We start from the raw sequence: 27918 nt of genomic DNA, 5'->3' as shown, positions 1-27918 counted from the left end.
CTGCTGGGGCAAAACATTACTTTGCATGCTCCCCTCTGCACTGACCGCAGCCTGCTGCATGCTGCTAACACTCTTTGCTCTCACCTTCTTGTCGCCTAGTGAATTTTTCTCCCTCACCAGCTGTCTCAGTTCTCCCTGTAACTGCCTGAACGTAAGATAGCGAGGCTGCATGGGGGCAAGACGATCACGTACATCTTTCTCACTTATGCCACGCATGAACTGCTGGGTGAGTTTATAGTCCCTGTCTTGGAGTGCCCCGCCTCCATTTATTTTTTCTTCAATGCTCCTCAATAAGGCATCTAGCTCTATGGCATAGGTGGAGGCTGACTCATCTGGGCGCTGGTGTCGCTCATAAAAGTCTGCCATTGGGTCAAGAGATAAATGGCAGTCGCTGTACTCAGCCCTCAACTCCTCAAAGGCTCTGGAGGCGATCTGCTCTTCTAATGGGAGGTTCAATACAAGCTTCCTTGCTCCACCACTCAGGTAACGCACCAGTGTGTCAAAATGTAGGGACGCTGGAACATGTGTAGCACTCAACAAGTATTGGATATCCTTAATCCAGTCTTCTATATCAATCCTGCAATCTTTACTATTGCTGAATAATGGCATACCTCGCACCTGATGCATCGCTGGCACATAGGTAGGAGTTGGGCCCACTGGGAACGTTTTGCATTTTGTCATCTGGGGCATGGCTCTGGTCTCCTCCTCCTCATCAGAACACCATCCAGATGGTTCTGTCTTCACAGGCCTTTCTGACCAGCCCTTTCTACTCTCAGACATCTTCTGTGTCCAGTCCTCCCTCAATCCAGCAGTAAAACCAGAAGAATATTCTTCTGTCTTTCCCTTTCCAGAACTAAACTGCTTAGCCATAGGTCTGCCTTGTTAGTAACCGCTAGTTGTTTACTTAATTATTATTTATTTGTTTATTTATTTTTATCTTTTTTTTTTTTTTTTTAAATCCGTATTCACCTTTTATTTGTCTATTTAATTTATGTTTACGCTTCCCTTAGAAGCTGCCCATCCGGGTCACGGCACCAGATATAATAAAAAAATGTAACCCTTATTAAAACTACAGTGCATGCAGGACCACACGGTTACGTAATGGGCAGCTAGGCTGCGTCTCCTCCTAAATATTAGTTTTGGTTTGGATGAATTACTGTGAATAAAACAACCTGTTGTTTTAGCGTACTCTGCGTTGTGTTGTGTATTATTATTTGTTTGTCCCAGACCACAATCACTCTGGCTCAGACTCAGGTACAACAGAGTTTATTTTTGGCTCATCTCCTGCAAACGAAACCAAGTATAGCAGACAGACATCAGCACACTGTTGCACAGCCGGAGCCATTTTACAAATTAACTCCAGTATGCTGATGTAAATTACCCACATCTTACGATAAGGTTACCAGCAAAACACCTGAAAACTATTTATTACAATAATTTCAATCTTACTTTACTTGCCTAGGCCCTGAAATAACATTAGCAGCTAGTTGAACAGAATCGCACTAGCTGTATAATAATAAAGACTCAATTTTAAGAAAGAGTTAACTCAAGATACAGCAGAGATAAACATTACAAAAGTAATTTCAAGTTATGTTTCTCTAATAATTTCTTACATTTCGAAGTAAAATAACAAGTAAACAGATACTTATTCATTTGAACGTTAAGAGTGTAGCTCACCTGCAAACGAAACCAAGTATAGCAGACAGACATCAGCACACTGTTGCACAGCCGGAGCCATTTTACAAACTAACTCCAGTATGCTGATGTAAATTACCCACATGGAGAAGAAACAGGAAGTGTCCCAGAATTCCCTACCAGTTTGTAGTTTATTTGCTAACTTCTTAAACTAGCTGGCTACACCTGCTATTAAATTTGAGAAAGTGATTTTGTTATTAATAACTGTAAGAAGCAATAGAAGCAGCATCTGTAGTTTTTTGTCTTAACTGGGTTTGCCAGAGGTCCCTGCACTCTCTAATTTGATAAACATGTCACTAAAGCCCAAGTCCAAGACACCTACTGTTACAAAATATAGACCATTCTGGTAATTGATTAGCATTGAACTCCCAGCAGACTCGAACTAACATCACAGTGACTGTGGGGGTGCAGTCAGTATGCAATTACCAGCAAGTACATTCCTGTATTAGCGAAATCTTAGTTTTTGTATACAAACCTGATTACACAATCTCACCATGACATAATTCATGAGCTCCACCTACCGTTCGTATTGAGGAATTGCTTGCATAACTGTGGAGGGTCTTTCAAAGGAACAAGGGAGACATTGTTTTGATTTTAATAGGATTTAAAATATGTTTCAAAGTTTTAAATGACTCATGTGTTGACATCTGTAAATAGGAGGATATGCAGCAAGTATAAAGCACGAGACAGTCAGTCATTCGTTCTGCACAGTGTCATGTCAGCAGTGTGCACAACAGGGTTACAAGCACCGTGTGGACGCGGGCTCCCCCATGCCATCACACCAGCCAGTTAGTGACTTTGACTGTTCCTGGTTTAGTACATACTGCTGTAAGAAGACTATTCGGCGCACAGTGATGATGTGATAAACGGGTTTCAGCGAGAGGGTGGGTGAAGCACGTGTATCGAAAGCTAAAACTGTCACGTGAGTGTGTAAACGAAGTGGATGGCTTTCTCTTTTGACAACAAAGTTGCACAGAACGCTAATGTTGCACACAAATAGATAACATGAATGATTTTAAAAGGTCGATTGCAACGCAACAAAGTTAGTCCACTTGATGCGTCTAACTAGCGGATTAAGCAGGTTTAGTCCACTTGCATAGACTAAAATTAGTACACTTGTTAATCCCGATTGCAGTGTACCAGAAGTTAATCATCACAGGTGGATCATCCGCTAAATCAGACTAAACAAGATCCTGATTGCAGTGTACCAAATCAGACATGAGATGATCCTGTTCAGAAGGATTAACTGACTACTATGAAGTATAAGACTAACTTAGTACGCTTGCTCGTCCTATGTTTGTACAGCACACTTTAACACGAAGACAGCGCCATTGTTCTCTGAAATGATGTCTAAAACCTAATGAAAAGTGAAGCCTTTTGAACCTCAGTCTGAATCCTTTGAAGCATTTGGTTCAGAAAGCCTCGCTCGCCGAGTCACAGAAATATCCTTAATAAAATGGACAGGTGCACTACATAATGCAATAATGTACCTTAATATATTGTTGATACACTATATTAAGGTAGTCTTCATTTTCCTAGGTAGACAGCGAATGTATCCAGCAGTTTAAATAAGGTACTATAGCAATGTGGCACCCTTTTCCTTTTTGTCTAATTTATTATGGTTGAGCTCAGGATAAAATGTTCTGAAGAGATTGGTTTCGTTTTTGTCATTAAATATTGTATAAACTTTAAAGTGTATTTAAATAATAATAAAAACATGCACGTTCCAATTTAAAGTGAAATGTCAATGTAATGTGTATTAAATATAAACACATTGTTCAGGTCAGCTAAACCAATTTTCAGGATTATCACGAGCGGACAGTCACGCATTCCCACGAGGTATTTTAAAACAAAAACAAAACGCACGGCGCTTCGCCGTCATATTTACACAATAACTAAATCATAATAATAATAAACCACAAATACAAAATAAACTGCACAGGGGCGGAGGGGCCAGTTCTAAAAATAAATAAACAGAATCCATGTACAGGGCTCCTCGCCCTGTTACAGCGACTAAAACTCACTTGGAAAAAAAAAATAGTTCGTTTGATATTTTTCAGCGTGAAACCAAGTGAAGCAAAATGTCAACATTTTAGTTCGTTTGCAAGTGGATTCTGAATCGGATCTTTATAAACGAACGAGGTATGAAAGGGCCCTAAGTCACTGGTACGCTGCAATCGACCCTAAGAGTTTAGCATATGTTTGTGTCTCTGTAGCTTTAAATTAAATGTACAATTGCGGTACTGGATGAGTAAATGATACTGTTTTCTTTAAAATGTGTGCTGTAATAATCTGACACATAAAGGATCGATGCCTTCGCTACCGATCCTCCTTTTTTAAACCAATTCCCCACGAGTGTAAATACAGTTGGACAGGATGTTTGGGTGCCTGGCTCTCTGCTTTCCGATTGGACAGGCTTATCCGATATTGAACGCCTATTGGTCTTTGTTTTCTTGGTCCAGCTGCCAATGTTCCCGGCGTTCCACGGATTAAACGGCAGTGGCGACTCGGATTTGCTGTGCGTCTCATCACGAGGTTTGCTCCTGCTCTGTGGTCTGAACCCCGTGCAATACTGACAGTGTAAGGGCTGTCTTTGTGAACTGAGTAAGCGATGTAAATCGTGTTGTTTGGGAATGCAGAACAACACCGTGTAAGTGATTCTATGTTTCAGTAATGACTCGCTGGTATACCGCTACTGTTGCTGTGCAGTGCTTTACTGTTTGTTCCTCTGCTCGCCCGACAGTAATTATTTAAATGTATTCTGTTTTACATTTGTAGCGTGTACCGTTTTGTGAAAAGCTGCCCGATGTACTAATTTTGAAACCAGATAATACTGCGTATTAATTTTTTTCCTGTTTTATTGTTCACATAAGTGCGCCAGCTCAACACGTTTCGTCATTGTACTTACGTTATTTGACCTAAATTTAGCCTCTCATATTTACTGAATTGCCTCACACATGACTCAGCCAGGAAACCAACTCTAATCCTTCAGAATCCATATTCTTGGCCAGGCATCTCTTTAATAACAGTCAAAACGGGGACCTCTAGGTTCATTATAAAACCGCAGACGGTCATACATTAAATGCAGTGTCAGTATTCGTGTAAGATCGTCCCATCCCCCACCCGTCTCCTCTGGATCTTGATTAATGAATAGCTTCAAAGGTATGCATGGATTGAAACACAGTTGCTAGATCTAATCCCTTCCCTTGTTGTATACAAACATGTCTACTGTAAGTAAGCAGGGTCATTCTAGAGTATGCCTATTCCTTAATTCAATACTGTATTTCACAAAGAAGTCCAGAAAGTTGAGCTGTACAGTAACATCCATTAACAAGCCTATTACTGTGGATTAATTTACAAAAACAAATGGCTTTGTGCTCCCATAATAAACTTGTCAGGTGATGCAGGCTGCCAAAACCGAACTGTGTTTTGCAGACAGGACTCCACTTAGAAGGCTTACACCATTAAATATATGCTGTGTTTGTATTGCACGACTACAGTAATACTAATAGAAACTACTGAAATTGTTTGACAGAAGTTTGGACTAGAAGTGTTATTGAAGACATTGAGAAAGACTTCTAGTCAAAACGTTTGTCAAAGAGTTGTAATAGTGTATTTTATGTATTACTATATACCAGCAAATTGTAGTTATGGATTTAAAAGCTATAGTTTTTTAGCCAATTGATGAAACATGAAGAGTTTTTAGGATGATGTTTACAATCTGTTTGTTTTTTGTTTGTAGATACTGTAGTGATGTGAAGTGTCATGTTGTGTGATGATGAATTCCTGTAGTACAGTAGCTGGGGGTGTACTGTAGTGCTGTGAAGTGTCATGCTGTGTGATGATGAATTCCTGTAGTACAGTAGCTGTGGCTGGGGATGTACTGTAGTGCTGTGAAGTGTCATGCTGTGTGATGATGAATTCCTGTAGTACAGTAGCTGGGGGTGTACTGTAGTGCTGTGAAGTGTCATGCTGTGTGATGATGAATTCCTGTAGTACAGTAGCTGTGGCTGGGGGTGTACTGTAGTGCTGTGAAGTGTCATGCTGTGTGATGATGAATTCCTGTAGTACAGTAGCTGTGGCTGGGGGTGTACTGTAGTGCTGTGAAGTGTCATGCTGTGTGATGATGAATTCCTGTAGTACAGTAGCTGGGGATGTACTGTAGTGCTGTGAAGTGTCATGCTGTGTGATGATGAATTCCTGTAGTACAGTAGCTGTGGCTGGGGATGTACTGTAGTTTTGTGAAGTGTCATGCTGTCTGTTGATGAATTCCTGTAGTACAGTTGCTGGGGATGTACTGTAGTGCTGTGAAGTGTCATGTTGTGCGATGATGAATTCCTGTAGTACAGTAGCTGTGGCTGAGGATGTACTGTAGTTCTATGAAGTGTCATGTTGTGTGATGATGAATTCCTGTAGTACAGTAGCTGTGGCTGGGGATGTACTGTAGTGCTGTGAAGTGTCATGCTGTGTGATGATGAATTCCTGTAGTACAGTAGCTGTGGCTGGGGATGTACTGTAGTTCTATGAAGTGTCATGTTGTGTGATGATGAATTCCTGTAGTACAGTAGCTGTGGCTAGGGATGTACTGTATGTTACTGTCATACTTATTAATATTGGGACAGTCCTTCAATTGTATGGTTTACTGCTCTGGCTTAACCAAATTCTTCCATATCCAAGAATAGGTCAGGTTAAGGCTGGAAGATTGGAGAGGTCACTGCAAATGTCCAGTGTTTCACCTCCCATTGAACCATTTTATGAACGCTAAGACCATAGCGGTGGACAGTGGTGGATACAGTATAATCTCAGTTAACCATTGACACAGGCTACTGCGTAGCATCCGCTCGTGGTCAGTTCATTAGCATACTGTGACACTACAGTCAGAACATACTTCCTTCGACTGTTTGAAGAAATGCCACCTTTCAGAACACTGTTTGTGGTGCCAGATTATGAATGTTTCTGAAGTTTTTTCTTTAGATTTTTCCAGTCCTTCACTTCATTTTCAGTGAAAGCGGTGTCTTTTGAACTTCTGAAAAAGTGTCTGCAAGGAAAGCAGAAAACCGCATCTGCCTGCTTACTGTACTCTAAATATGAAAACATATTTTAATATTCTGATGAAAATGAATGGTTTTGCTTACCAAAGACAGTTTTCGGATGCACGGGTAAACAAGGCTGTGACGGTCCTGTTGCAGTATCACCAAGGTCCAGTGTCATTCGAGGAGACAATGCTTGGCTGGTTTAACGTCCATTCTTCCCACCGATCTGAGCCCCATATAGATATTCAAAAGTTTACGGTAAGAGTGCAGTTATTATTTTTTTTTTTTCAAATATACCTTATGAAATACGTTGAATGCCCCTTGATTATAAGTATGATAGTAAGTGTGTGTTTAGAAGCTTAATAGACTTAATAGAAGCTTAATAGTATTAATAATTGACTTAAATTGGTATGAAGTGATGGAAATGGTGTTTGAAATTGGTGTAGGTACTGTGGGACCGCAGAACAGGTTAACGAATTTAAAGGTTTTTAAAAACAGTGCAGCTTGTTATCCTTACTGTTTTTCTAATTTGCTTAAATAGACATACCATGTTTTAAAGTACAAGCTAGTGCTATATTAAACTTATGTTGGGGGAAAAAAAAACAATATCAAATATATATGTAGCATCCCTGAGTGGTCTTGAGGTCTGTTTTGTGCTATAAATTACTATACAGTACACGTTCTCAAAAAGACGCAGGAGAATGAATCCAGTTTACAACTTTTATTTGTTTCCGCCAGTCCGACTATTTTTCAAACTCAACACAATGAATGAAACTTACTATTCAGACTCACTACTAACACTACTAACCACATTCTTGAAATGTATTTTTGTTTACGACTGTAAGTCGCCCTGGATAAGGTCATCTGCTAAGAAATAAATAATAATAAAATAATAACAGAATAATAAAAAAATATATATATATATATAATGTGTGTGTGTGTATATAATGTGTGTGTATCTTACTGTAAATCATTCGGTTTAATAAATGCAGGGGGGAAAGTGGAATAGCCTCTCCAAACATAAATATGGAGCATAATTATTACAAACTGTCCCAGTGTTGACGTTTATTAAGTTCATTAACAGGGTTTAAAACCCTATTGCTAATGCTTATTCATGGCCTTCAGCTAAACCCGCGGTCAACAGCATTGGATTCCAGAACTGTGGAGCAGCTTCTAGGGAAAGTACGATTGCCACGGCCTTCCTAACCCAAGCGTTAGTTATTTGTATTGTGTTTTTCCCTAATAGTGTGTGTATCATACAATCCAGAGTTGCTGTGTGTTAAATAAGCCATACTCTATACAGTACAAACATGCACGGTGCTTCTAGTTGATGCAGTGCTCTAGTTCTTTCAGTTTAGAATGAGATTCTGCTGGCATTAATGACATCAGCCTGTACTGTATTCTCCAGCAGTCACTGCACCTGACTGTTTGGTGCTTGCACTGAATGCAACCAACAACAGTGCAAAAACAATTGAAGATGAATCCCAGGCTATGAGAGCTCATTAACCTTGCTATGGAATTGCAGTTGTGTAGCTAGTGACTATTTCAGGAACCCCCTCCCCCTCCCTGTATATTTGCAGGGTCACATTGACATATCCATGAAAAACAAGTGCCTGGGCCAAAGAGAATGTTCTTTTATGTTGGGTAATCATTACCATTTAATTGATGGTAAAAAGCTGAAGCTTAAATGTGAAGTAATCTTCCATAGTACAGTCTAAAAAGCCCTCAAAATCAGATCAATATATAAAGTATTAAATATTTTCATAACAAAAGTAGCCTAGATGTTGATTTGGAAGCTTACTGTTTTGCAACTTTCACTAAACTACAAGTAAAACAAACAGACGAGAACTGTTTTTGAACAATATTTCTTAGGATAACAGCCGTCTCAAAAGTGCCCCTATTGTTCATTTTTAACATGGATGGAAATAAGACTTCCACTGCATAGCAGTTTGATCCATTCCTGGTTTCACTATGTTTAATAAGACATACAGTACCTGAACTTGTTACCTATACACTGTACAGCTCATAGCAAAACCTGGAATGGGTGAGACTGCTATGCAACGGCAGGCTTATTTCCATCCCTGTTTAACAACAATAATCTTGGACTTGTACAAGGCTGAGGAAATCCATCGATGCCTCGTATCGTTTGACAGCTATTGATAGTCAAGCCTGTGCATCGTTCTTGTGTAAAGGGTTTAGCAAAGGAAAGCTTTTATTTTTTATTGCATTTGGAATCTGCAATTATTTTTTGCATTAAGCGCAGAGCTTAATGTGCACACTATCATGATCCTTCGCTCTATTCAAATATAAACCATGGACAGCACTCTTGTTATTAAACTGCTGTGGACAGTGATCCCTTTTTTTAAATTAGTTTTTTCTCTTGATGGTTGTTACTCTGACTTGTTATGGATTTATACAACTTTTTATATTTAAAGACCAACTGACATCAGGGTGGTCTGTAAATATAAAAAAAACAACAACTCTGCTGTAAACAGTGAGGGGGCGTTTGAGACTTACTGCCTGCTGATGAGAAGTAAGAAAACATTTGAAAGCATTGGTTCCTTCTCCTGTAATGAGAAGTCCTATTGTGCTAGTAACTACGGTTTAGGGTTTTACCTTGACTCGGCAGGAATGCCTAACTGGCAGTGTGAGAAGGATTTTTAGATGTTACATTTTGGTCAAACTGCTGTTAATGTTTAATACAACATGCTCGGATGCTTCTTTGTGGAAGACCTTTGTCCCGTAACTCGAGTGTTGTGTACAGTAGCCTGTCACAGAGTTCAGCTGAAAGAGAAGAGAAGAGGTGTTGCAAGTACGGTGTGTGAAACCAAACAACAGAAAGGGGGAAAAATAACTCCATATAATAACTGGTGAGTGAGTACAGTGTCTGTGAATCTACAGTACAGAATGTAGCTCCAGCACTTGCATTGTCGCTGATCTGGATAATCTGGTGAGTGAGTACAGTATCTGTGACTCTACAGTACAGAATGTAGCTCCAGCACTTGCATTGTCGCTGATCTGGATAATCTGGTGAGTGAGTACAGTATCTGTGACTCTACAGTACAGAATGTAGCTCCAGCACTTGCACTGTCGCTGATCTGGATAATCTGGTGAGTGAGTACAGTATCTGTGACTCTACAGTACAGAATGTAGCTCCAGCACTTGCATTGTCGCTGATCTGGATAATCTGGTGAGTGAGTACAGTATCTGTGACTCTACAGTACAGAATGTAGCTCCAGCACTTGCATTGTCACTGATCTGGATAATCTGGTGAGTGAGTACAGTGTCTGTGAATCTACAGTACAGAATGTAGCTCCAGCACTTGCACTGTCACTGATCTGGATAATCTGGTGAGTGAGTACAGTGTCTGTGAATCTACAGTACAGAATGTAGCTCCAGCACTTGCATTGTCACTGATCTGGATAATCTGGTGAGTGAGTACAGTGTCTGTGAATCTACAGTACAGAATGTAGCTCCAGCACTTGCATTGTCGCTGATCTGGATAATCTGGTGAGTGAGTACAGTGTCTGTGACTCTACAGTACAGAATGTAGCTCCAGCACTTGCATTGTCACTGATCTGGATAATCTGGTGAGTGAGTACAGTGTCTGTGAATCTACAGTACAGAATGTAGCTCCAGCACTTGCATTGTCGCTGATCTGGATAATCTGGTGAGTGAGTACAGTATCTGTGACTCTACAGTACAGAATGTAGCTCCAGCACTTGCATTGTCACTGATCTGGATAATCTGGTGAGTGAGTACAGTATCTGTGACTCTACAGTACAGAATGTAGCTCCAGCACTTGCATTGTCACTGATCTGGATAATCTGGTGAGTGAGTACAGTGTCTGTGAATCTACAGTACAGAATGTAGCTCCAGCACTTGCACTGTCGCTGATCTGGATAATCTGGTGAGTGAGTACAGTATCTGTGACTCTACAGTACAGAATGTAGCTCCAGCACTTGCATTGTCGCTGATCTGGATAATCTGGTGAGTGAGTACAGTGTCTGTGAATCTACAGTACAGAATGTAGCTCCAGCACTTGCATTGTCGCTGATCTGGATAATCTGGTGAGTGAGTACAGTATCTGTGACTCTACAGTACAGAATGTAGCTCCAGCACTTGCATTGTCGCTGATCTGGATAATCTGGTGAGTGAGTACAGTATCTGTGACTCTACAGTACAGAATGTAGCTCCAGCACTTGCATTGTCACTGATCTGGATAATCTGGTGAGTGAGTACAGTGTCTGTGACTCTACAGTACAGAATGTAGCTCCAGCACTTGCATTGTCGCTGATCTGGATAATCTGGTGAGTGAGTACAGTATCTGTGACTCTACAGTACAGAATGTAGCTCCAGCACTTGCACTGTCGCTGATCTGGATAATCTGGTGAGTGAGTACAGTGTCTGTGACTCTACAGTACAGAATGTAGCTCCAGCACTTGCATTGTCGCTGATCTGGATAATCTGGTGAGTGAGTACAGTGTCTGTGACTCTACAGTACAGAATGTAGCTCCAGCACTTGCATTGTCGCTGATTTGCAATGAAAGCCTTTTCTCTGGAAAGGGGGTGTTCAATTTACAAAAGAATAATATATTTTCTCAACGATAGTCATAAGTTTGAAAGATCTATCAGACATCATTTTGCAGGGTTAGAAACTAACAGTATTGTGGTACTAGCGCTGAAGGACTGAAGGAATAGTACCTTTTGAAACTTGCTAGTCCTGATGTAAACTTGCTAGTCCTGATGTAAACTTGCTAGTCCTGATGTAAACTTGCTAGTCCTGATGTAAACTTGCTAGTCCTTATGTGAAGTGCCTAAATTGGAATCAACAACAACAGTTGGGGTCCCAAAAAATAGTCTTACATTTTTTTTTTTCCTAAAAAATAAACACTTTTATGAATTTAGATTGAATTTAACAAAGGCACCGTAGTAAACACTCCTACAGAGTCTACAGATGGATCAATCACCTGTTTGCACCTCGTTACTGAGCGACTAACTGTACTGTGCGCTGAGAAACTGACACTGACAGCACCAGACGAGATGACAAAGGAACAAAATTCTCTCAGCCGTGTCACCTTGCCGACCACAAAGCTCTGCCTGAAATGGACACAGATGGCACAAATAAAATGTTTATTTTATTGTACATTACATATGTTGCTGTTTACAAAAATGCTGGCTGGTTTGTGGAGTTGGGGGTCACAGCCTGTGAGTGATTACATAACTATGAATTACTATCTACAATGGTTAATGTACTTGCATACACACACGGTCTTCACTGAAGCCCCAATTTAAAGAAAGTATGTTTCACTATAGCCCTTGAGATGAAATTGTTAGCTAGGTGGCTACATTTTTATTAAGTTAGCAGTGGGAGAAAACTGCTTCAGCAAGTACAGTAGAATCTGCCAGAACTGACGGACTAGGTTGGATACTAATGAAAGCATAACAAATACAAAAGAAAAACGAGGGAAACTTTGTATAAATGGATTTATTTATTTATTTATTTATTTATTTATTGTATTTATGTAGCGCTTTTTATACAAAAGTATTGCAAAGCACTGTAATGTACATAGCAGAAAAAAAGAACAAACCACAATACATGTGTATAGCATGTCACACGTACACGCTTTCCGGTTTGCCAGAGCCGCCAGTGAATGTTTTACTTTTTAAACGCTGAAATAACTGTTCTGATTGTGAAGCATCCACATTATAATTTGACAGAGCAGGTGGTGACTGAAGCACGTTTCTATAAAAACAGAGCTGGCTCAGTCTGACTGAAGCGTGTTTCTATAAAAACAGAGCTGGCTGAGTCTGACTGAAGCGCGTTTCTATAAAAACAGAGCTGGCTGACTGAAGCGCGTTTCTATAAAAACAGCTGGCTGAGTCTGACTGAAGCGTGTTTTTATAAAAACAGAGCTGGCTGAGTCTGTGACTGAAGCACGTTTCTATAAAAACAGAGCTGGCTGAGTCTGACTGAAGCGTGTTTCTATAAAAACAGAGCTGGCTGACTGAAGCACATTTCTATAAAAACAGAGCTGGCTGAGTTTGTGACTGAAGCGTGTTTCTATAAAAATAGAGCTGGCTGAGTCTGACTGAAGCGCGTTTCTATAAAAACAGAGCTGGCTGACTGAAGTGCGTTTCTATAAAGCACTGGCACTTCTGGTTGAACCCTTCATTGTCATGAGTGCAGGTGAGGGGGTGCAGGCAGCTGTTGTGTAAGAAAATAAACATGCTGCAGTGCTGGGGCTCTTCCAGCAGGTGAGGCTATTTAGCAGCTGATCACAGTAAATGACGGGTGTAAAAAGGATTGAACTGGAGATAAAACATTACCTGATCCATTTAAAGTACAGTATATAGGGCAACAATCTGTAATACCCTCCATGTTCAAGTAATAAAACAACCAAATGTTAGAGTACATTTTGTCTTGTGCATTGCTCCCATCTGGCTCGTTCGTATATTTAGCTCCAGTTAGTTCTCATACAGCAGGGTTCACTGTGTTGTATACCCATGGACCTCTCCTGTCCTTTACTGCTGTCCCTGTTCTGTGTCCATCCCCATATCACATGTGGAGTGGGCAAGTCTGACTGTGGCCTATTCACTGTATCTGATTTGCTGATCTAGCCTCTGTCCTCTGGGACCAATGTAAGAGTGAAGACCGATCTGTTGAAGGGAAAACATGTACAGTAATGTATGTGATCAAGGGGTTCTGTGACCTCATAAACCATGAGAGATGCACTGCAGCCAAATGTTGTTTTTTATATTACATGGATTTTGAAAAAATATGATGTTCAAGATATCTATCAATACTATCTCAGAACAGAGCATACCTTTCTGGGTTCATACTCACTGCCGTCTATTTTCATAATGCATGAATGACAACAAGAAGTGTTGAATTCAGAATCGTATTATATTATATTCAATTAATTTATAATAACTTTTTATTACTTAGGATTTCATTGTTTTGTGTACAATATATTTTAATATTGAGCTTGTAAGAAACAGTGTGGATTGCTTCTTTCTTTTTTTTTTTTAGCATGGGCCACAGTGTAAATCTAGCTGCTATCCATGTAATATATATGTGTATGTTTTTTATTTCAGGCGAATGAGAATGGGCCCCCAGCGATGCTAGGGCTACCATGGGCAGCGTCATGGTGCGCTATTTCTGCTATGGGTGTCTGTTCACTTCCATGACCTGGACACTTCTGCTCTTCATTTACTTCAACCTTAACCAGGAAAGCCAGCCCTTGAAGAATGTGCCCGTCAAGGGGGGCCAGTCCTTCAAGTACTTCCCCAGGAAATTTCAGCCCCACTTCACACGGAGGCCCAGCTGGCTGCAGGGTCCCAACCAACACTGGGGCAAGGAGGAGGGCCGCAAGAAAGCAGGAGAGCTCTCTCCAGAAATGGGTACGAGGACAATTAAAACCGCCGATACTGGTAAAAAAATAAGTCGCACAAGCCGCTAGTTGCATAATCAGCTACTCCAGTTAGTAAAACTACAGAATCCTGTGTGATTAATTCATGCTGTGAAAAGGGTGGGAATTGTATTGGCTGTGTTTCCTCACTCAGACCCCTTACTTAGTAAATACCCTGGTATCTCTGAACAGCATTTGGAGTTGTATTGATAGTGGTCACTTTTATTTTTCCCCCCCCCAGGAATGATTTTCAATGAAGTGGACCAGGAGGTGAGAGACGTGGGCTACCACAAACATGCTTTTAATGTACTCATCAGTAACCGGCTGGGCTATCACAGGGAGCTGCCTGACACCAGGAACACAAAGTAGGTGATTCAAAGAGAAACCTGTTTGTTTTGTGTACATGAAGCGAAGCAGTTTGAATAAAACTGATTGTATTAATCAACCTCACAGTAAAACCTGCAATGGGTGAAACTGTTATGCAACAGGAGTCATATTTCCATCCCTGAATAAACACGGGGGAGAGGGGGGTGCTTGCTAACTCTTCCCTGTAATTGTGCCTGCAGATGTAAAGGAAAGCTCTACCCTGTGGATCTCCCGAGTGCCAGTGTTGTGATTTGTTTCTTCAACGAAGCGTTCTCAGCCCTGCTGCGCACGCTGCACAGTGTTTTAGATCGAACCCCGTCCCACTTGCTGCACGAAGTCATACTGGTGGACGACAACAGCGAATTTAGCAAGTATTATTTCATACACGTTTAGGGCATAAAGAAACACTTCTGATCTATTAGAATTGTACTGTGGAGTATGCAAAAGTAATTGCATTGAAGTAAAGCCAATTGCTTTTGGTTGTCAGGGGTGGCCAACCCTGGTCCTGGAGAGCCTCAATCCTGCAGGTTTTCTGGGTATCTTTAAATCATCTATGGCTAAAGACCTGGAAAAAATATTAGCGTTGCCCAATTAACAAAAGAATTGATTCAATTAAGCAATTGAGAACTCGGGCCACCCCTGGTCTATGTGAACAATATGGAACAATCACTTACTGTGTCAATCCCTGTTAGGACAGTTTATTTAAATTAGGGATATCTGGTGTAGCTGGCAGTAATACTGTCTGCATTGTTTTGGAGCTATATTTTCAGTAACCACTGCCTCATGTTGTGGTACATGATCCCAGTATTTTTTGTCTTTAGTGAAGTCATGAGACATGAGATTAATTAGCCAGTCTTGTTTAGGAGTTATTCGCCCTAGGCTGTCTAATCCAGTGAGTTCTCAGCTTTTCTCTAGTAGGAAATCTCTCCATCTCATTGCTAGTTAAAGTTGGTCCTTCCACTCCTGATCTTTGTTCCAACCCTGTTCTAAATTGTTTAATTGAACCAATGAAACCTGCATGCAGACCCTGAAGTAGTTCAATGTATCACCTGTTAAACCTGGCGTGGAATAGTCCTCCTGGACCGTGATTGGACACCTCTGCTCTGTACTGTATTACTCTTGCAGCAAATGACACCATTTTTGCTATCTGAACCATCTTACTGAATATTCAATGTGCTGCACACAAGGCAATGCACTGTAGAGTTGTTAGAACAATCTTGGGAGTGTTCTAGACAGTTTTTGTAAAGAATATTATCCATGCTTCATCAAGTTCTTTATTGTGATAGTATTTCAGGGTTGATGTTTTCTGATGAGATTTCTTATGTTGGACTTTTGTCAGAAAAGTAAAAATAATGAATTAAATGAATAACTCAAAGAGAAAGCTGGCCACGACATGTCTGGTTGGTGAGCCTTTCGTGTGAAACACCTGCTGACTGTTTGTTTGTTGTGTGCATTTCCACAGCTGACCTGAAGGAGGAGCTAGACGCATATATCAAGAAGAACCTTCCTGGCAAAGTGAAGCTGGTGCGCAATGCAAAACGAGAAGGGCTAATTAGAGGCAGGATGATTGGAGCATCTCAAGCAACTGGTAAGAAATAACTTTTATTCTTAAGATGCACAGTGCACAAACCCATATATGAAATGCATGTTGTGAATGCCATTATTTTTTTTTTTTTTGTCCCTTCGCCATCAATACTGTCTTGGATGGGAATAATCATTGCTTAGCTGTTTGAGCCATTCCAGGTTTTATATCACGCTTAAATAAACAAACGTGTTCTAACAGGAATCCTGTTTTTCAACCTAAAGTAAAATATCATGAAATCTGACCAAAGTGACATCTCTGGTGACTGTAGTACTGTTTCGGGAAGGCATGTGAAAAATGTAAGCTCTATGAAAGTGTGAAAAAAAGCACACACTGGAAAATGGGAAGTGTTACAAGTTTTAATTAGACAAACGAGATCCCTGAGAGAGGAAGAAGCAGGACCTGAGACTCTGGGGCAATGCCTGGGTTTCAATTCCACTTCCTTTTTAAAATCAATTCCTAATTCCAGTTCGCATTCTCTTTTAATCCAACATCAGCTCCAGTACATCACTGATCAAAATTGCAATTACATTACTTCAACTGAAGGCACTGTTTGTTAGCCAATTAAACTGGCTTCAAATGAAAGCAGTTGAACCATCACAAAAAATGGTCTCTCTGAAGAAAGGAATTGGAATTGATTTTAAAGAGGAAATGAAATTGAAGAACAGGATTTGACCCCACCGCTGCGTGGCAGTGCCTCCACCACACCAGTCCTGTGCTGAGCCTGCCTCTGTGCTCCTGCCCCTAGGGGAGGTCCTGGTTTTCTTGGACAGTCACTGTGAGGTGAATGAGATGTGGCTGCAGCCTCTACTGACCCCCATAAAGGAGGACCGCCGGGCGGTGGTGTGCCCTGTAATTGACATCATCAGTGCAGACACCCTCAGCTACAGCTCCTCCCCCATCGTGCGGGGGGGCTTCAACTGGGGCCTGCACTTTAAATGGGATCCTGTGCCTCTCTCTGAGCTGAACGGCCCCGAGGGGGCCACCGTACCAATCCGGTAAGTCTGTCTGGGACAGTGTGGCTCACTGCCTTGATGACAGCAGTAAGAGACACAGATCAAATTAAACATGTGTAAAGGCTTTCTAGTAAAGAAGTATTGCAAAGTTTCATAAATAGTGTATCAGTCAGGAACAGTTCAAGAATTATCCCCATAGAAGAATTAGTATTCATCTGTCACCATTTTTTATTTTAATATTTAGACATTTTAAAATGGTTATGTGAACTCTATGGAGTTTGAGAAGTTGCCTAGCCAAAACTTTGAAAAAAACATAACATTATAAAATAGATACATATATATGCAGTCACTGACGACAAGCAACTTGTACTGCTGTGTTTCAGGGCTCCCACAATGGCAGGAGGCTTGTTTGCGATGGACAGGAAGTATTTTAATGAGCTGGGGCAGTATGACAGCGGCATGGACATCTGGGGAGGAGAGAACTTGGAGATCTCCTTCAGAGTAAGGGCACTGCTGAGTTATCTGGGAGCGACTGTATACTTCTGCATGAAACTTCCTGCCAGTGCTTCTGGTCACTAGCAAATCAGGACAGCATGGCCTGAAATACATCTTCTACAGCCCCAGTTAAAACAGGTCTTCAGGACATTATATTGTCTGTACATTACTTACTCATTAAGTTAAGGACTTCAGTCTTCAGTTCATTTCAATGAGCTTTCTTTCACAAGCCCTAAAAAACAGTACAGGTATTGTTTTATGCAGCAGTGTGGAGTAGTGGTTAGGGCTCTGGACTCTTGACTGGAGGGTCGTGGGTTCAATCCCAGGTGGGGGACACTGCTGCTGTACCCATGAGCAAGGTACTTTACCTAGATTGCTCCAGTAAAAACCCAACTGTATAAATGGGTAATTATATGTAAAAATATATCTTGTAACAATTGTAAGTCGCCCTGGATAAGGGTGTCTGCTAAGAAATAAATAAATAAATAAATAAATAAATAATAATAATCTGAAGTTAGTCCCATCATTTATAATATGGCATGAGATCATGCATGTTTCATTCAAAATAACTGGTGTGGAATATGTGATTTCAAACTACGATCAACCCCAGTTATAACCCAGTATAAATGGGTAATTGTATGTAAAAATAATGCGATATCTTGTAACAATTGTAAGTCACCAATAAATAATAATAATAATAAAATAAATAATAATTAATATAATCTTTGCACAACTAGCCAGTTGGAATGTAAGGTCAGTGAAGGTTAAACGAATATTGTGAGCACAATAGAGAACACTCTGCTCAAACACAACTGCAAGGTGAGAGAATGTTTTCAATCTCAGCCAGCTCAGGACACAGAGGAACAAGGAATTGATCAAGTGGGGTACATTTGACCTTGTGTAGAAGAGATGTGGATTCTGAGTCTGGAACAACATTGTATCTCACACCATGAAATTGATCGTGTTTAGATATTGTTAGGAAAACCAAAGTTCAGTTTCACACACACACAGTTAGGCAAGATATATAAGACAGGCACTTGAGAGAGCGGAGAGAAAAGCTACCTGAATCCTCTCCTGAAGACACACCATCCCCTTACCTGAGCTACCTCCCAGAACATCAGGTAGCTGATCATTATCTGATTTCTGTTTATAACTCGGTGCTACACTGTTGTGTCTAATGATAATGTTTAAGCTACAGTGCCTTGCGAAAGTATTCGGCCCCCTTGAACTTTGCGACCTTTTGCCACATTTCAGGCTTCAAACATAAAGATATGAAACTGTAATTTTTTGTGAAGAATCAACAAGTGGGACACAATCATGAAGTGGAACAAAATTTATTGGATATTTCAAACTTTTTTAACAAATAAAAAACTGAAAAATTGGGCGTGCAAAATTATTCAGCCCCTTTACTTTCAGTGCAGCAAACTCTCTCCAGAAGTTCAGTGAGGATCTCTGAATGATCCAATGTTGACCTAAATGACTAATGATGATAAATAGAATCCACCTGTGTGTAATCAAGTCTCCGTATAAATGCACCTGCACTGTGATAGTCTCAGAGGTCCGTTTAAAGCGCAGAGAGCATCATGAAGAACAAGGAACACACCAGGCAGGTCCGAGATACTGTTGTGGAGAAGTTTAAAGCCGGATTTGGATACAAAAAGATTTCCCAAGCTTTAAACATCCCAAGGAGCACTGTGCAAGCGATAATATTGAAATGGAAGGAGTATCAGACCACTGCAAATCTCCCAAGACCTGGCCGTCCCTCTAAACTTTCAGCTCATACAAGGAGAAGACTGATCAGAGATGCAGCCAAGAGGCCCATGATCACTCTGGATGAACTGCAGAGATCTACAGCTGAGGTGGGAGACTCTGTCCATAGGACAACAATCAGTCGTATACTGCACAAATCTGGCCTTTATGGAAGAGTGGCAAGAAGAAAGCCATTTCTTAAAGATATCCATAAAAAGTGTCGTTTACAGTTTGCCACAAGCCACCTGGGAGACACACCAAACATGTGGAAGAAGGTGCTCTGGTCAGATGAAACCAAAATCGAACTTTTTGGCAACAATGCAAAACGTTATGTTTGGCGTAAAAGCAACACAGCTCATCACCCTGAACACACCATCCCCACTGTCAAACATGGTGGTGGCAGCATCATGGTTTGGGCCTGCTTTTCTTCAGCAGGGACAGGGAAGATGGTTAAAATTGATGGGAAGATGGATGGAGCCAAATACAGGACCATTCTGGAAGAAAACCTGATGGAGTCTGCAAAAGACCTGAGACTGGGACGGAGATTTGTCTTCCAACAAGACAATGATCCAAAACATAAAGCAAAATCTACAATGGAATGGTTCACAAATAAACATACCCAGGTGTTAGAATGGCCAAGTCAAAGTCCAGACCTGAATCCAATCGAGAATCTGTGGAAAGAACTGAAAACTGCTGTTCACAAATGCTCTCCATCCAACCTCACTGAGCTCGAGCTGTTTTGCAAGGAGGAATGGGCAAAAATTTCAGTCTCTCGATGTGCAAAACTGATAGAGACATACCCCAAGCGACTTACAGCTGTAATCGCAGCAAAAGGTGGCGCTACAAAGTATTAACTTAAGGGGGCTGAATAATTTTGCACGCCCAATTTTTCAGTTTTTTATTTGTTAAAAAAGTTTGAAATATCCAATAAATTTCGTTCCACTTCATGATTGTGTCCCACTTGTTGTTGATTCTTCACAAAAAATTACAGTTTCATATCTTTATGTTTGAAGCCTGAAATGTGGCAAAAGGTCGCAAAGTTCAAGGGGGCCGAATACTTTCGCAAGGCACTGTACATGCGTGTAACTTTGGAATATTGGAGTCAATAAATGGAAACTTACTAACATTATTATTTATTTGGCAGATGCCTTTATCCAAGGTGACTTAAAGGTGGTACAGGGTTACAATGCAAACTTACTGTAAACTATACTGTATTATACATTAAGTGCAGGTAATACCACTAAAATACAATATGAACAAGGATGCAGCAAGTTAGGATTTTGGTATTGTGCACACTTGTATACAGATATCAAATCCTTACAGAAGACGAGGCGTACAGTTGCTGCGTGGTTGGTTTAAAATGTGTTTCTAATGCTAATTGACTAGCTTCTGAAGGCTTTAGTTCAGTTAAGCTGCTTTAATGCTCTTATGCCCTTCACAGATCTGGATGTGCGGCGGCAGGTTGTTAATAATCCCCTGCTCCAGAGTTGGCCACATTTTCCGCAAGCGCCGACCATACGGGTCACCTGGAGGTCAGGACACCATGGCGCATAACTCTCTACGCCTGGCTCACGTGTGGATGGATGAATACAAGGTGCACCTGCACTGCCTTTGAGGAAGCTGTCTGAGATACATGCATGGGCCTGTTTGGAAGCAAGGGGAAAGGCATGTTCTGAGAAGAAGAAAATGATTACACATGTATAAACGAGAAAAAGAAACAAAAAAAATTGCTTTTTTTATCGTTAAAATTATTTTGTTCTTCTGAGAATTGTCCCTTTCCTCAAAATAAGTCTGTGTCACTGTGCTTTCATGTGGGATCAGGAGCGGGACTTCAGTTCTTGTTGCTAGCTCTATATCCAGTGTAAAATAAGTCTGTGTCACTGTGCTTTCATGTGGGATCAGGAGCGGGACTTCAGTTCTTGTTGCTAGCTCTATATCCAGTGTAAAATAAGTCTGTGTCACTGTGCTTTCATGTGGGATCAGGAGCGGGTCTTCAGTTCTTGTTGCTAGCTCTATATCCAGTGTAAAATAAGATGCCACAAACTCTAACCTCTAACTTGTAATGCGGAACTCCAGCTTGTAATAAGTGCTGAGCAGCAGCCCTCAACCTAGTAATTTGTGTGGGTTAAGCTGGTCCTGCATTTTGGCCATTATCCATCTTTTAAATGTGACTTTAGTCTCATAGGATCGTTCCTAGTAAATCTTAAATAATAAGTCCACTGTGCTCAAGATTGTGTCTCTGCAATCAGGTTTGGATACTGTTTGAAGTTGGTAGTTTTCTGTTACTGTTCACCAAAATTTTTAGGATTGAGACATAATTTAAAAAAAATATTACATCATGTAATCAAATAAACAAAATGATACTGAAAAGTTTTTTTTATTAAGTATATGGGGAAAACCACAAAGCGGCATGTAATTCAAATAGTTTTACGTAGCATTATTCAGTAGGTTTTATTAAACTTTATGAAGCAAAACTAGGGAACACAAGGACTACTTGGGAAGCTACTGCCTGTGATTGCCTGCCCAATCTCCCTGACTCTGCTGTCAAGTAGATCAAAGCAAGGTCTTTACACATAAGAATTGCACTGAAAAGCCCTTCCTTTGATCTACCTGGTCTAGTAATTGGTCGATTGTGATCAGTATGGTTAGCAGAGAGTGAAAGATTAAAGCCTGAATCTAGTTTTGGTTATCTGTTTTTAAAAGACTGCTGTGGCTAACTATGACATCACCTAGTCCTCTTGGAGTTAAAATTGAACCAAAATAGCGTGTGTGTGTGTGTGTGTGTGTGTGTCCTCCACTAACATGACTTCTTTTTTTTTATTTTTCATTTAGGAGCAGTACTTTGCATTGAGACCAGAGCTGAGAAGCCGTAACTATGGAGATATCAGCGAGCGACTGGCTGTGAGAAAACGACTCCACTGCAACTCGTTTAAGTGGTACCTGGACCACATCTACCCAGAGATGCAGGTGTCAGCTCCCAACGCCAAAGCACAGCACCCTGTGTTTGTGAACAAGGGACTGAGGCGACCCAAAGTCCTGCAGCGAGGAAGAGTAAGGATCCCACAAACACTTTTGTATTTGCATCCAGATTAGTGGAACTAAGTCCTGCATTTCATTATTGCTACCATTTCATTTCATGGTTGTATTTACTTGGGATATTATTGTTACAGAAGTGCCTGGTCAGTAGGATTAATAATAATAATAATAATAATAATAATAATAATAATACAAAAAACCTTTACTAAGGAAGATTACAATCTGAATATTACTATTTGGCCTACCTGCAGAAATAGTGAAACCAGTAGAAAAATTGTCTAGGATTTTCATTCAACTCTTATTTGATGATGTATCTGCCTAGGAGACCCAGAGATACAACAAGTTATGAAGTAATACTTCACATAGGATGGCTTGCATGAAAGGGGAATAACTGAAGAGTAGGTATTGTCAAAATAAACAGGAGAGTAAACTTAGTCTGATTTCACCACAGCTGAGAAAGCTTACTAAATAAGTGAATAAGGTTAATAAGTAAATGTGAACTAAAAAAACAGAAATCTAAAATATGTTGCAGGATATATATGTAAAATGTTACTGTGTGTATATATATATATATATAGTAAATGAGACGCTGCCACAAGGGTTCGTGCCCCTTTAAAAATACGACCCAGTACACACAGGAATGGATTTTCTTGCGCTGATGTGCTATATTTTAATAAACACCAAAATAAAATAAACACAACAAAACACAAAATAAACACCTATCTCCGTTTTGGAGCATTAACTAAACAGGTTATTCCCTGACTAACTCGCAGGACGGCTAAGCCGTTTACCTGACACCACAACACAAAAACTACGCGGGCTTAACACAGCACTTACTTTTCTCTGGACTACTCAGAAGCAGAGCACCTCATCTGCCTCCTTCTACTCAGCAGCCAAGAGCAGACTAGCTGCCTCTCTTAATACCCTGCACCTGGTCCCAAAACAATTAAACTCAAACAAAGGTGCATTTTTCACATGTTTTTTCTTCAGGGAGGCTTTAACCCCCTCCCTGCTGTCTCACTATATATATATATATACACATACAGTGCCTTGCAAAAGTATTCAGACCCCTGACCAATTCTCTCATATTACTGAATTACAAATGGTACATTGAAATTTCGTTCTGTTTGATATTTTGATATTTTATTTTAAAACACTGAAACTCAAAATCAATTATTGTAAGGTGACATTGGTTTTATGTTGGGATATATTTAAGAAAAATAAAAAACCTGAAATATCTTTTTTTTGTATACTTTGTAAATATACATTATTTCAGCAATTTATGAATAAAAACAGTAGAAATAAAAAAAAAAATGTATTAATCTATAAGATTTGCAAAAAACTGACAAATATAGAAATGTTTTATATGCTCAAGAAATATAGACTAATAAAATAACATGTGTCAGAGTACAGTATATTGTCAGACAATAATTTATCTCTCGTTGGTTTTGGGCTGTTAACATTACTTCCCAAAACCAATTAGATACTTCTGTTATTGTCTGATACATTATTCAATTTATACTGGTGTAAAAAAACAAAAAACACTGCCGAACAGAAAACAAAGACTATTCTGAATAAGAATAGGCATTGAAAGTAATTAGTTGAACATGACTGATGGTAGGGCAGCCCTAGTTTTGCTTCATGCTTTGGAGGGTCAGTGCTGGGGGCTGAGTGATGAATAAACTACTTCTGGTAATACTTATTATTCCAGTATATGGAACACTTTATGCTTCCAGGACTTCCAGTTGTGTTGCACCACATTGCATGCTATTGGGGCAGCCCTGCTTCTCAATGGAGTCCATTAGATTACTCCCCATGTCCTGTAACTGCTGTTTCTCATTCAGCTCCGTAACCTTCTGACGAGCACATGCCTGGTTGCCCAGGGCCGTCCCAGCGAGAAGGCAGGGATTGTGGTGGTGAGAGACTGCGACTCTGAAGATCCGGAGCAGGTACTGGATTAACCTTCAAACTTGATATCTCCATTATGCCGTGTTCAGAAATAAATAAATGCTGGATGAAATAATCCTTGGTCTTTGGAGATTTAAAGTCCTTGCGGTGCTTCATTCTGCACTCCTGCCCTCAGTCACCCCTTTCAAAAGGGATTACCGGCCATGTTGTGCTAAGTTGCTTTACACTGTTATTGGGGCTTGTTCATGTTGAGGTCTTGCATTCTTATTTTACGCTGCAATGATTTCATTTAATCGGGGGGGGGGGGGGCAGGGGTGCAGTTACACCTCCTTGTGAAGCCAGGTGCTGCCTGTCTGACTGTGCTTTGGTTCCCAGGCATGGGCTTACGATGAGGAACAGGAGCTGATCCTGGCCGGGCTGCTGTGTCTGGATATGTCAGAGACGCGCTCCTCCGACCCTCCTCGCCTCATGAAGTGCCACGGCTCCGGGGGCTCGCAGCAGTGGACATTCGGGGTAAGCAGCTGTCTCTGTCTGCATGGGGCTGTCTGGAGGTTAGGGCTAGGGCTAGAGTATAATGTGAAAACACAGTGGTCGATGGAGTGCAGAACTGAGATGGTAATGTGCTCAGTTACACTGCCCAGTCCGTCTGGAGCCAGTCAGTCCTAGTATATCTACATTCCAGGGGCAGGCTGTCGGCTGCTTATGCAGAGAGACCAGCAAAGAAGGCTTAATCATAACAATAAATAGAAAGAGAAAAAGGCATGAACATCAACCTTTGAATAAACACGAGAGGTGAGGGTTTAACTAAGCTTCCATTTTCACCTTAACGATCGCACGGTGGTTGTTGCAGGACATTTTTAGACAGCAGGTAGGCCAGCTGACAGTGTTGAAGAATGGAAGGGTTACTGATCATCATGAAAACAGAATGAACCACCCAGTAGATGGACTGGCCGTCGTCAACAGTGTTTTTTTACCCTGGTTTTTCTCCCCAGTTGTTATTTTTTTTATCCCGGTTCACCGCTGCAACCCGGCGACTCGGGGAAACTGAGGCTGAAACACGTGTCCTCCGAAACGTGTTCCTGCCAATCTGTCATTTTTCGCACTTCGGATCCACAGCGATGCCACCAGACCTATAGTGCCGGAGGACAACACAGATCGAAATGGCTCCACAGCAGGCGCCCAGTCAGCCACAGGGGTCACTGGTGCACGGTGAACCATGGATTGCTCAACCGCCCTAATCCCTCAATCCGGGCGCCGCTCAGCCAGTTGTGCACCGCCCCCTAGGAACCCCCGGTCACGGTCGGCAATGACATAGCCTGGATTCGAACCGGCGATCTCCAGGCTATAGGGCGCATTCTGCACTCCACGCGGAGCGCCTTTACTGGATGCGCCACTCGGGAGCCCCAGTTACAATCTTGAAAAAGTACATTATTGAATCCCGTTACATTTGAGCTGTTGCAGATTTTGGTGGAGAACAGAACTTTTGCTGAAGGGCATTTCTCCTAAAGCTGTTGTCTCTGAAACTCATTTTGACCTACACAATTTCTCTAATCCATACATCCATTATCATCCCTAGTGAGGGTCGCGGTAATTTCTCGAATACAAAGTGTAAATAAGTAAATGAATAGCTAATGGATAGACAGCTATGGGAGAGCAATGCTCGGTTGCTGTATAATTGTGAACACGGTGCAGCGTGTGCGCGTGTGGGGAGACCATATTGTTCCATAGGTGCTTGCCTTTGGCTATGTGAATAGTGAGAGAAGACAGCATTCACTGCATTGAATCTACTTGTATTCACTGGGAACAACACAACCTAGTTTCCTACAGGGATACCGCAACATTTACCACTTAGTTGCCAACTGATTGTTGACTATTTAGATGAAAACTAACATCCATCTTTTTTGTTTTTTTCAGAGGAGTAACCGCCTGTACCAAGTGTCTGTTGGCCAGTGTTTGATGGTTGTTGACCCACTTAGCCATAAAGGGTACGTTGCCATGGGGATATGTGACGGTTCTAAGGCCCAGCAATGGCAGCTTGAAGACTGACACTGCCAGGAAAGGGAGGGGCCTACATCATTTATAAACCCTTACTGGAATTGAGACATGCTCAGCTGAGACCCGAGGCTCCTTGATAGCTGTCTGCTGATGGAAGAAAGCCAAGTTGGACTTGTTCCTGGATAAGCCAGTCACACAATGGCTTTATCAGAAGACTGGAGCACATAATCGACACAACAGTATTGTTGAACTGTTTATAGAACTAGGGAGAATTTTAGGAGAAACATACAAGGATATGCTAATTTAAATAGTCTTAGTTCAAGTTATTTTGTCATTTTGGTTATTTTCTTTTAAAAATTAAAATATAACATTTTAAATGGGGGGACGGACGACTACTATTATAAACACTGCTATGTACGATTTTAATTTCTTAAATAAAGAAACCCAAGCTTTTTTGTTTTATATATACAAATTATACTGTTGAACCCTAACAGAATGGCAATTCCTTTGTCTGTATTGCAAGCAAAATAAGTATTGTTGGGATCGGGACTATTTACAAGTGTTGTTCTCAAACCAGGAAAGCTAGCACAACTAATTTACCGAATCATTGAATACAACTAATATGGAATCACAAACTGCATATTGTTTGATTAGGTAATTTAAAATGTGTACAGGCACTTACACTGATGCATCACATTAATGTATTATGAGTAAGTAAAAATGGAACATAATGTACTGCTTGGATATCTATAATAAAAAAAATACATGTTTTTAATTTAGTTTGCTTTCACTGAAGGTGAATGTGAAAACTGTTACAGTAGTCTGGCTAGGAGAACACCCCTCGGGAAGCAAGCCAAGTGTTCTCTAAGAGAGAGCTGACCACCGGACACAATATGCCAAGGCCAGTCATGATATGAATTAATACATCCAAATGTATTTATTACTTCTGTCACGACACACATGCATCAACACATGAAATGCACAGAATAAGTAACAGAAAAGCAACAGGCAAGCACATGATAAAAAAACTCAATTAACACAGCACCCCTACGTGCAGTAACGATGCTGCAGCGGGGTAACAGCGATTATGAATACGAGAGCGCCTCAACACAATGGTTATTAACACAGCATCCCTACGTGCAGCAACGATGCTGCAGCGGGGTAACTGATTATGAATATGAGAGCGCCTCTTAACACAATGGTTATTAACACAGCACCCCTACATGCAGCAACGATGCTGCAGCGGGGTAACAGTGATTATGAATACGAGAGTGCCTCTTAACACAATGGTTATTAACACAGCACCCCTACGTGCAGCAACGATGCTGCAGCAGGGTAACAGCGATTATGAATACGAGAGCGCCTCAACACAATGGTTATTAACACAGCACCCCTACGTGCAGCAACGATGCTGCAGCGGGGTAACAGTGATTATGAATACGAGAGCGCCTCTTAACACAATGGTTATTAACACAGCATCCCTACGTGCAGCAACGATGCTGCAGCGGGGTAACAGCGATTATGAATACGAGAGCGCCTCTTAACACAATGGTTATTAACACAGCACCCCTACGTGCAGCAACGATGCTGCAGCGGGGTAACAGTGATTATGAATACGAGAGCGCCTCAACACAATGGTTATTAACACAGCACCCCTACGTGCAGCAACGATGCTGCAGCGGGGTAACAGT

At 40.9% G+C, this 27918-nt stretch overlaps 1 protein-coding gene across 5 annotated transcripts; it reads left to right on the top strand.

The window, feature by feature from the left end:
- The first annotated feature begins 4168 nt into the window (after positions 1-4168).
- LOC117400501 (polypeptide N-acetylgalactosaminyltransferase 11-like) lies at positions 4169-27006 on the top strand. 5 transcript variants are annotated; one of them, XM_059023348.1, is made up of 13 exons: positions 4173-4345; positions 6840-6986; positions 13827-14132; positions 14382-14505; positions 14707-14873; positions 15969-16094; positions 16837-17086; positions 17428-17545; positions 20730-20882; positions 22121-22339; positions 24169-24273; positions 24608-24745; positions 26147-27006. In XM_059023348.1, the coding sequence occupies exons 3-13, from the start codon at positions 13865-13867 to the stop codon at positions 26276-26278; spliced, it is 1800 nt and encodes a 599-aa protein (XP_058879331.1). In that variant the 5' UTR covers positions 4173-4345; positions 6840-6986; positions 13827-13864; the 3' UTR covers positions 26279-27006. The 5 variants fall into 5 exon arrangements, 4 of the variants coding, with proteins under 4 accessions (XP_058879331.1, XP_058879333.1, XP_058879330.1 ...); XM_059023350.1 differs by lacking the exon at positions 6840-6986 and having other exon boundaries at positions 4173-4275; XM_059023347.1 differs by lacking the exon at positions 6840-6986.
- The last annotated feature ends 912 nt before the right edge of the window (positions 27007-27918 follow it).

This window comes from Acipenser ruthenus, chromosome 4, assembly GCF_902713425.1.
Source record: "Acipenser ruthenus chromosome 4, fAciRut3.2 maternal haplotype, whole genome shotgun sequence".
Taxonomy (NCBI): Eukaryota; Metazoa; Chordata; class Actinopteri; order Acipenseriformes; family Acipenseridae; genus Acipenser; species Acipenser ruthenus.
Note: the sequence above shows the minus strand (reverse complement) of the source record. Positions and strands in the feature narration are given on the sequence as shown.

Bases quoted from the DNA above. Each gene is read 5' to 3' on its own strand.
- LOC117400501 (XM_059023350.1), top strand. From the start codon at position 13,865: ATGGGCAGCGTCATGGTGCGCTATTTCTGCTATGGGTGTCTGTTCACT. The intron at 14,874-15,968 runs GCAAGTATTATT...GCATTTCCACAG, and splicing joins GGACGACAACAGCGAATTTA to CTGACCTGAAGGAGGAGCTA. The intron at 17,087-17,427 runs GTAAGTCTGTCT...GCTGTGTTTCAG, and splicing joins GGGGCCACCGTACCAATCCG to GGCTCCCACAATGGCAGGAG.